At 43.2% G+C, this 11,143-nt stretch overlaps 1 protein-coding gene across 2 annotated transcripts in view; it reads left to right on the top strand.

Moving 5' to 3' along the window:
- Positions 1-675: 675 nt before the first annotated feature.
- Positions 676-11,143, top strand: part of LOC133564183 (histamine N-methyltransferase-like) — a 22,607-nt gene continuing 12,139 nt past the window's right edge. The window contains exons 1-2 of one of the 2 annotated variants that reach the window (XM_061918327.1): positions 676-785; positions 5,587-5,733. In XM_061918327.1, coding sequence (XP_061774311.1) covers positions 5,597-5,733 — 137 coding nt within the window. In that variant the 5' untranslated portion in view covers positions 676-785; positions 5,587-5,596. Of the gene's footprint in view, positions 786-844; positions 999-5,586; positions 5,734-11,143 lie in introns of those variants that run through there. The other variant, XM_061918326.1, reaches the window with a different exon arrangement.

Genomic DNA, 11,143 nt, shown 5'->3' with positions numbered 1-11,143 from the left:
TTGTCAAGCTTATGAGATGCCATGCAAGTGTAAGCCACTGTGACACTATTCTTTTTTTTTAATTTATAAATGTCTAATGAGGGATTTTTAATCACTGCTATGCTAAAATTATAACTAATATTGATACTGTTGTTGATAATATTCATTTTTGTTTCACTACTTTTGGTTGGTTCTGTGTGGTGTTTGTGTCTCCTCTCAATTGCTTTGTTTATTGCAGTTCTGAGTGTTGCTGGGTCAGGTTTGGTTTTGGAATTGGATTGCATTGTTATGGTATTGTTGTGAATTGTTTTGTTAGATTGATTAAAAAAAAATAAAAATAAAAAGACGAAGTGGCTGGGGAGAGGGAAGTCGGGGTTTCCCTGCTTAGGCTGTTGCCCCCGCGACCCGACCTCGGATAAGCGGAAGAAGATGGATGGATGGATAAAATAAATAAAAAAATATACATATATCTTTAAATGACAATCGATTCTGAATCGCACAACGTATTCCCACACCCCTAATATATATATATCAACGTACTATCTATCTATACTTAAAAGTCAAAATAGGCTGGGTCCGTTTTTAATATGTTTTTTTATTTTGTAAAAAAAAAGAAAATGCTGAACACAGATAATATCTGCATATATTTATGATAGTTACTATCCACATACTGGTTGATTTATTAACCAAACAAGTGTTGAAGTACCTTTAACCTGCAGAAAAAGAGGCAGTGGCTAAAAGGCAGTGAGAGGGTTTGTCGGCGGCTCCTTCCTTCCAGCTCGGACTGCAGCTCGCAGAAGCGCGCAGTAAGTATGCAAACATTTGTCTTTTTCAATCAAAACCCTGCACCCGAACGACATGTTAGTATGACGTCATGTTTGCACCTCGTGACCAACGTCTTCTTCTACGGTCCACTTCCTGGTTCCTACTTCCGCCTTTGTGCTCGGCGTAAAAAGGCGCCTTTCTTGAACAAACGACATCGACCTGCACCCGGACTCGTCGTCTATGGTGTCGCTTTGGTGGGTATAACGTCATTAATTTCATTTAATAATCAATAATCCGTTCGAACAACGTTCCACGCTCGTTGAATAGTCATCGTCAGATACGAGACGCTATGACGTCATCAACGAAGCTTGTGTATCAATAAATAATTGATACTGGAGTAATTTGGTCGATACTTTATTTTGTTCTAAATCAAATTTGTGTAGTTTTTGTTCATATTTAGCAAACATGGGTTGATGAGGCCAAAAGAACCCGGCTCATAGGACTCCGGAGGCAGTGGACAGGTACCGACGGGCCAAGCGGTGTGCAGCTTTAGCGGTCGCGGAGGCAAAAACTCGGACATGGGAAGAGTTCGGGGAAGCCATGGAAAACGACTTCCGGACGGCTTCGAAGCGATTCTGGACCACCATACGGCGCCTCAGGAAGGGGAAGCAGTGCACTATCAACACCGTGTATGGTGCGGATGGTGTTCTGCTGACTTCGACTGCGGATGTTGTGGATCGGTGGAGGGAATACTTCGAAGACCTCCTCAATCCCACCAACACGTCTTTCTTTGAGGAAGCGGTGCCTGGGGAATCTGTAGTGGACTCTCCTATTTCTGGGGCTGAGGTCGCTGAGGTAGTTAAAAAGCTCCTCGGCGGCAAGGCCCCGGGGGTGGATGAGATCCGCCCGGAGTTCCTTAAGGCTCTGGATGCTGTGGGGCTGTCTTGGTTGACAAGACTCTGCAGCATCGCGTGGACATCGGGGGCGGTACCTCTGGATTGGCAGACCGGGGTGGTAGTCCCTCTCTTTAAGAAGGGGGACCGGAGGGTGTGTTCCAACTATCGTGGGATCACACTCCTCAGCCTTCCCGGTAAGGTTTATTCAGGTGTACTGGAGAGGAGGCTTCGCCGGATAGTCGAACCTCAGATTCAGGAGGAACAGTGTGGTTTTCGTCCTGGTCGTGGAACTGTGGACCAGCTCTATACTCTCGGCAGGGTTCTTGAGGGTGCATGGGAGTTTGCCCAACCAGTCTACATGTGCTTTGTGGACTTGGAGAAGGCATTCGACCGTGTCCCTCGGGAAGTCCTGTGGGGAGTGCTCAGAGAGTATGGGGTATCGGAATGTCTTATTGTGGCGGTCCGCTCCCTGTACGATCAGTGCCAGAGCTTGGTCCGCATTGCCGGCAGTAAGTCGGACACGTTTCCAGTGAAGGTTGGACTCCGCCAAGGCTGTCCTTTGTCACCGATTCTGTTCATAACTTTTATGGACAGAATTTCTAGGCGCAGTCAAGGCGTTGAGGGGTTCCGGTTTGGTGGCCACGGGATTAGGTCTCTGCTTTTTGCAGATGATGTGGTCCTGATGGCTTCATCTGGCCGGGATCTTCAGCTCTCACTGGATCGGTTCGCAGCCGAGTGTGAAGCGACCGGAATGAGAATCAGCACCTCCAAGTCCGAGTCCATGGTTCTCGCCCGGAAAAGGGTGGAGTGCCATCTCCGGGTTGGGGAGGAGACCCTGCCCCAAGTGGAGGAGTTCAAGTACCTAGGAGTCTTGTTCACGAGTGGGGGAAGAGTGGATCATGAGATCGACAGGCGGATCGGTGCGGCGTCTTCAGTAATGCGGACGTTGTATCGATCCGTTGTGGTGAAGAAGGAGCTGAGCCGGAAGGCAAAGCTCTCAATTTACCGGTCGATCTACGTTCCCATCCTCACCTATGGTCATGAGCTTTGGGTCATGACCGAAAGGATAAGATCACGGGTACAAGCGGCCGAAATGAGTTTCCTCCGCCGGGTGGCGGGGCTCTCCCTTAGAGATAGGGTGAGAAGCTCTGCCATCCGGGAGGAGCTCAACGTAAAGCCGCTGCTCCTCCACATCGAGAGGAGCCAGATGAGGTGGTTCGGGCATCTGGTCAGGATGCCACCCGACCGCCTCCCTAGGGATGTGTTTAGGGCACGTCCAGCTGGTAGGAGGCCACGGGGAAGACCCAGGACACGTTGGAAAGACTATGTCTCCCGGCTGGCCTGGGAACGCCTCGGGATCCCCCGGGAAGAGCTAGACGAAGTGGCTGGAGATAGGGAAGTCTGGGCTTCCCTGCTTAGGCTGCTGCCCCCGCGACCCGACCTCGGATAAGCGGAAGATGATGGATGGATGGATGGATGGGTTGATGAGGCTTCATGTATCGTTTCGACACACAGCAAAACTGTATTGATACTGTGTCGATACTGTGTCACTAAATACTGACATCTGCTGGACATTAAAAATTGGCCCTCGGGCCAAATTTGGACCCCCATGTAATTTCATTTGGCCCTTGAGGCAATATCAAACAAACATTAGAGCAGGCCCGCCGGTATTATACAGTGGCTTTGCCGCTGTAACACCGCATTCACCGCTAGTATTCATACTTGCCAACCCTCCCAATTTTCCCGGGAGACTTCCGAAGTTCAATGCCCCTCCCGAAAATCTCCCTGGGCAACCATTCTCCCGAATATCCCCCGATTTCCACCCGGACAACAATGTTCTGTAAAACCTGTCGTCACGTCCGCTTATCCTCCATACAGCTTCATAATTTAAGCGGCTTATACACACTCATAAGTGAATGCAATGCATACTTGGTCAACAGCCATACAGGTGACACTTGAGAGTGGCCGTATAAACAACTTTAACACTGTTACTAATATGTGCCACACCGTGAACCCACACCAAACAAGAATGACAAACACATTTCGTACCGTAACACAACAGAACAAATACCCAGCACTAACTCTTCCGAAACACTACAATACACGCTACCACCGTCCTAAAAGGTTAATTTGTTCAACTTTGGCCCCCAGCTTTGTTCAGTTTTAAATTTTGGCCCACACTATATTTGAGTTTGACACCCCTGCCCTACAGGCAACCTATGAACCGACTCAACTGACACAGATTTTATGACATAGTATATACAATAATATAAACCAGGGGTGTCAAACTCTGGCCCGCGGGGCAAATTTGACCCGCCGTGTAATTTAATTTGGCCCTTGAGGCAACAGCTGGCCCACCGATATTACACAGCAGCGGTGCCGCTGTAACACCGCAATTTCTCACACTTGCCAATCCTCCCGAATTTCAGTGCCCCTCCCGAAAATCTCTCGGGGCAAGCATTCTCCCGATTTCCACCCGGACAACCTGTCGTCACGTCCGCATTTCCTCCATACAAACAGCGTGCAGGCCCACTCGCATAATATATGCGGATATTACACACACATAAGTGAATGCCTGCATACTTGGTCAACAGCCATACAGGTCACACTGAGGGTGGCCGTGTAAACAAGTTTAACACTGTTACAAATATGCGCCACACTGTGAACTCACACCAAACAAGAATGACAAACACATTCCGGGAGAACCTCCGCACTGTAACATAACATAAACACAACAGAACAAATACCCAGAACCCCTTGCAGCACTAACTCTTTCGGGACGCTACAATATATTTGGATATTTACGTCAGAAGGCTGCAAATAGCAAGGAGGCATTAAATTTGTATTTAAATTTTATTTGATATGCCATTGATATTTTTTAATTATTATTATTATTATTTGAAACTCGATTTTGCATGAGTCTATAAAGTTACTTTAAATAAGCCTTGCTTGTTCAATCTTCAATGCAAAACTTGTTTGTGTCCCTATTAAAAGGTTAATTTGTATTTTTTTATTGTAAAGAATAATACATACATTTTAATTTAATTCTTCATTTCAGCGTCTTTATTTCAACGAAGAATATTTGTGAAATATTTTTTCAAACTTATGATTAAAATTTAAAAATATATATATTTTGTCAAATCTAGAAAATCTGTAGAATCAAATTTAAATCTTATTTCAAAGTCTTTTGAATTTCTTTTAAAATTTTTGTTCTGGAAAATCTAGAAGAAATAATGATTTGTCTTTGTTAGAAATATAGCTTGGTCCAATTTGTTATATATTCTAACAAAGATTAGATTTTAACCTGTTTAAAACATGCCATCAAAATTCTAAAATTGATCTTAATCAGGAAAAATTACTAATGATATTCCATATTTTTTTTTTTTTCAAAAATATTTAAATTAGCTAGTTAATATCTTCTTTTTTTCAGTTGAATTTTAAAGAGTCAAAATTGAAGATTTTAAGATTTTAATTTTCTTTTTTTACTTGTTTTCTCCTTTTTTAAACCGTTCAATTAAATGTTTTTGTCATCATTTATTCTCTACAAAAAACCTTCCGTAAAAGGAAAAAAAAATCTACAACGGAATGACAGACACAAATACCCATTTTTTTTAATATATATATAGGTTTTTTTAATAAAGGTAAATTGAGCAAATTGGCTATTTCTGGCAATTTATTTAAGTGTGTATCAAACTGGTAATCAGTACCCAAAAAGTAGCTCTTGGTTTCAAAAAGATTGGTGACCCCTGCTATAATGTGATTGATATCGGTGCTGGTATCGGCCGATCTCACAGCATAAAACCCCGATCAGAACATCCCTAGTCAAACCATGTTATGATGACGTCATGTGGTCTACATGTGAGAATAATGTCAAATTGTCAAAACAAAATAAAGTACTGGTGGCTGGTAAGATTAACGTGATTGTTGCTTTACTTTGTATTGCCAGATTTTGTGCCATGGCGTCTCCACTGAAGAGTCTGGTTAATGATGATAGCAGATACCAGAAGGCCTTCCATCTTTTTCTGGAGCGCTCCTCGGAACATCAGTGCATGCAGGACTTCATCCACAAAGTCCTGCCAGACATCTTGTCCGGGTAATCAACCTCACACACCAGCAATGAATGTTTGTCTTGAAAGCAACAGTGAGGGAAGAGAAAGGTGGGTCTGTACCAGATCTGGGAAAATTAAAGCCCGGGGGCCGCATGCGACCCGTTAAGCTTTTCAATCTGGCCTGCCGGACATTCCCAAATAATTTTTTTAGATCTTTAAGATATAAAACTGTAGCTGCCATTATGATGTGCAGTGATGTTTTCAAATGAGCGTAAGTCTTGAACTATACAAAGTATTTAAATGGTTGCAATCTGCGCTTTTGCATGATATACTAGTTGCTAAGGTCATATAATTAGTTACCATGGTAATCTAATTGGTTACTATGGTAATCTAAGTATCAGTAGCTCAGACGAGGCACCGAGCAGTGTGGGTGTGGAGCGTTTCCACAGAGTGTTGCCAGAGCGGCCAGCCTGAAATGCAGGTGGTGGAAGAAGATTAGTGATATATCACAATATATCAGATTGTAGGTGGGTTTTTTTTTTTACCCTTCACGTTCAAATTTCGCTGTTTGTTGAATTTTTTTGTTGCGTTTTGCTTGATTGTAAAATATGTCGGGTGTGACTCGCATATGTTGTCAATATTCAGTGTTTTATCCGTCATAGTTAATATTGTAAAATCCCACATTCTCGATTTTCATGTACATTTCTATTCCGTTTTTTTGAGGCAGTCAATGTTTTTAGCATTTAACCAGACATTACTGTGAGGTTTTTGTATTAGGACTCAAGCCCACATACTGTACAGTAAATTTTCACAACTTATGTATATACAGGCGGATCGGTGCGGCGTCTTCAGTAATGCGGACGTTGTACCGATCCGTTGTGGTGAAGAAGGAGCTGAGCCGGAAGGCAAAGCTCTCAATTTACCGGTCGATCACCCTCACCTATGGTCATGAGCTTTGGGGTCATGACCGAAAGGATAAGATCACGGGTACAAGCGGCCCAAATGAGTTTGGGTCTCTCCCTTAGAGATAGGGTGAGAAGCTCTGTCATCCGGGAGGAACTCAAAGTAAAGCCGCTGCTCCTCCACATGGAGAGGAGCCAGATGAGGTGGTTCGGGCATCTGGTCAGGATGCCACCCGAACGCCTCCCTAGGGAGGTGTTTAGGGCACGTCCAACCGGTAGGAGGCCACGGGGAAGACCCAGGACACGTTGGGAAGACTATGTCTCCCGGCTGGCCTGGGAACGCCTCGGGATCCCCCGGGAAGAGATAGACGAAGTGGCTGGGGAAAGGGAAGTCTGGGTTTCCCTGCTTAGGCTGTTGCCCCCGCGACCCGACCTCGGATAAGCGGAAGAAGATGGATGGATGGATGGATGGATGGATATATATATATATATATATATATATATATATATATATATATATATTAGGGCTGCAAATCTTTGGGTGTCCCACGATTCGATTCGATATCGATTCTTGGGGTCACGATTCGATTCAAAATCTTTTTTTTTTTTTTTAATTCAACACGATTCTCGATTCAAAAACGATTTTTTTCCCAATTTAAAAGGATTCTGTATTCATTCAATACATAGGATTTCAACAGGATCTACTCCAGTCTGCTGACATGCAAGCAGAGTAGTAGATTTTTGTAAAAAGCTTTTATAATTGTAAAGGACAACTTTTTATCATCTGATTGCAATAATGTAAATTTGTTTTAACTATTAAACGAACCAAAAATATGACTTATTTTATCTTTGTGAAAACATTGGACACAGTGTGTTGTCAAGCTTATGAGATGCCATGCAAGTGTAAGCCACTGTGACACTATTGTTCTTTATTTTTTATTTTTTATAAATGTCTAATGATAATGTCAATGAGGGATTTTTAATCACTGCTATGCTGAAATTATAACTAATATTGATACTGTTGTTGATAATATTAATTTTTGTTTCATTACTTTTGGTTTGTTCTGTGTGGTGTTTGTGTCTCCTCTCAATTGCTCTGTTTATTGCAGTTCTGAGTGTTGCTGGGTCAGGTTTAGTTTCGGAATTGGATTGCATTGTTATGGTATTGCTGTTTAGTGGTTTGTTGGATTGATAAAAACAAAACAAAAAAATATATATATTTTTTTTTTAAATGAGAATCCATTCTGAATCGCACAACGTATTCGAATTGATTTTTTCCCACACCCCTAATATATATATATATACACTTGTGAAAAACCTGCTCTGCAGTATGGGGGACGACATGGCGCAGTTAGGAGAGTGGCTGTGCCAGCAACCTGAGGGTTCCTGGTTCAATCCCTGCCTTCTACCATCCTTGTCACGTCCGTTGTGTCCTTGAGCAAGACACTTCACCCTTGCTCCTGATGGGTCATGGTTAGCGCCTTGCATGGCAGCTCCCGCCATCAGTATGTGAATGTGTGTGTGAATGGGTGAATGCGGAAATAGTGTCGAAGCGCTTTGAGTTCCTTAAAAAGGTAGAAAAGCGCTATACAAGTAAAACCCATGTTCCATTTACAGAGACAAACCCGAGATATATCGAGTATATTCGATATATCGCCCAGCCCTACTAATAAGCAGAATTTGTCAAGTAACAACATTTTTGACGGTGACGTGTATACTTGCAAAATTAGCAAAACAATTTCATATACTAATGATTGTGCTGCGGAGAGTTAAAGGGGAACATTATCAGCAGACCTATGTAAGCGTCAATATATACCTTGATGGTGCAGAAAAAAGACCATCTATTTTTTCAACCGATTTCCGAACTCTAAATGGGTGAATTTTGGCGAATTAAACACCTTTCTGTTTATCGCGCTGGAAGCGATGACGTCAGAATGTGACGTCGCCGAGGTAACACACCCACCATTTTCATTTTCAACACATTACAAACACCGGGTCTCAGCTCTGTTATTTTCCGTTTTTTTGACTATTTTTTGGAACCTTGGAGACATCATGCCTCGACGGTGTGTTGTCGGAGGGTGTAACAACACTAACAGGGAGGGATTCAAGTTGCACCACTGGCCCAAAGATGCCAAAGTGTCTGCCGCCAGACCCCCATTGAATGTGCCAGAGTGTCTCCACATTTGACCGGCGATGCTAAGGCAGACATGGCACAGAGATGTATGGATAACCTGCAAATGCATTTGCAACGATAATCAACGAAATCACAAAGGTGAGTTTTGTTGATGTTGACTGCCAGCTAATCGATGCTAACATGCAACGCTAATCGATGCTAACATGCTATTCACTGGCGGTGCTAAAGCAGACATGGTACAGAGATGTATGGATAACTTGCAGATGCATTTGCAACTATATTACATTTCCTCCCACCCACATTTAATGCGAAAAAAACACTTACCAATCGACGGATTTAAGTTGCTCCAGTGTCAAAAGATGCGAAAGTCCTGATCGTTTGGTCCGCACATTTTACCGGCGATGCTAACGCTATTCATAGCCATGCTATGGCTATGAATAGCGTCAATCGCTATTCGCTCAATAGCTTCAGTTTCTTCTTCAATATTTTCATACCCCAACCATCTGTTTCAATACATGCGTAATCTGTTGAATCGCTTAAGTCGCTGAAATCCGAGTTTGAATCCGAGCTAATGTCACTATATCTTGCTGTGGTATTCCCATTGTTTGTTTACATCGGCAGCACTGTGTGACGTCACAGGGAAATGGCCAGTGTCTTCGCAGAGAGCGAAAATAAGGCACTTTAAAGCTTTATTTAGGGATATTCCGAGACCGGAAAAATTAAAAAAAAAACTTCAAAAAATACAACAAGCCACTGGGAACTGATTTTTATTGTTTTTAACCCTTTTGAAATTGTGATAATGTTCCCCTTTAAAAAAAATAGCTATAAAACCGCAAATGGCCTATAGGCCACACTTTGAACCCCGCTGGCTTAGCCAATAATCATAAAGATTATATCACCATATATGTTATATAATAATATACTGCAGCATGAATGCTTCTGCACTTTAACTTCAGCAGTGAAGAAGGGACGATTCATTTTCCTCCAGATCGAAAAACGCTGGATCCAAAGGGAATAAAATGTCACCGGGCTAACAAGAAAATCGATTTCACAGGTGACAATAGCGAGGGCTGCACTGTCTGACTGCCTTTGCCTGGCTGCACAGATTACTTGCTGTCGAAGATCCTTCAAAGGAAACACCCAAACATGTCCAGTAGGAGGATGGAGAAACATCTTATTACATGCGGAATTCATGCACAGGCTTCCCACGAGCCCCGGAAAACCTGCAAAATGACTGACCAATTTTTCTAGTTCAATCAATCAATCAATCAATGTTTATTTATATAGCCCTAAATCACAAATGTCTCAAAGGACTGCACAAATCGTTACGACTACGACATCCTCGGAAGAACCCACAAAAGGGCAAGGAAAACTCACACCCAGTGGGCAGGGAGAATTCACATCCAGTGGGACGCCAGTGACAATGCTGACTATGAGAAACCTTGGAGAGGACCTCAGATGTGGGAAACCCCCCCACCCCCCTCTAGGGGACCGAAAGCAATGGATGTCGAGCGGGTCTAACATGATAATGTGAAAGTTCAATCCATAGTGGCTCCAACACAGCCGCAAGAGTTCAGTTCAAAGCGGATCCAAGACAGCAGCGAGAGTCCCGTCCACAGGAAACCATCCCAAGCGGAGGCGGATCAGCCTCCGCTTGTTGTGGAGTATGAGAAGAATAGGAAAGGGTTAAGTTATCCTTACTTTGCTTTGTGGAAAATGCAAACTGGTTGAAATTTGCTGTATTTTCCAGACCATAGGGCTGATCGAATCATAAGGCGCATTGCCAATGAATGGTCTTTTTTCAATCTTTTTTTCATATGTGAGGCGATTATAGGGCAGATTAAAGGCCTACTGAAATGAGATTTTCTTATTTCAGCGGGGATAGCAGGTCCATTCTGTGTGTCATACTTGATAATTTCGCGATATCGCCATATTTTTGCTGAAAGGATTTAATAGGAACATCGACGATAAAGTTCGCAACTTTTGGTGCTGATAAAAAAGCCTTGCCTGTACCCGAAGTAGCAGCCGAAGTAGCAGACAAAGTAGCAGACGATATGCGCGTGATGTCACGGGTTGTGGAGCTCCTCACATCTGAACAATGTTTACAATCATGGCCACCAGCAGCGAGAGCGATTCGGACTGAAAAAACGATGATTCCCCCATTAATTTGAGCGAGGATGAAAGATTTGTGGATGAGGACAGTGAGAGTGAAGGAGTACAAAAAAAAAAAGACGAAGGCAGTGGGAGCGATTTAGATGTTATTAGACAAATTTACTAGGATAATTCTGGAAAATCCCTTATCTGCTTATTATGTTACCAGTGTTTTAGTGAGATTATATGGTCGTACCTGTACAACCTTTAGGTCGGCCCCACACCTTTCTTCAGCACCAGTCGACGGGTGGTGGCGATGCCCATCTC

Source organism: Nerophis ophidion, linkage group LG13, assembly GCF_033978795.1.
Source record: "Nerophis ophidion isolate RoL-2023_Sa linkage group LG13, RoL_Noph_v1.0, whole genome shotgun sequence".
Lineage (NCBI taxonomy): Eukaryota > Metazoa > Chordata > Actinopteri > Syngnathiformes > Syngnathidae > Nerophis > Nerophis ophidion.
Note: the sequence above shows the minus strand (reverse complement) of the source record. Positions and strands in the feature narration are given on the sequence as shown.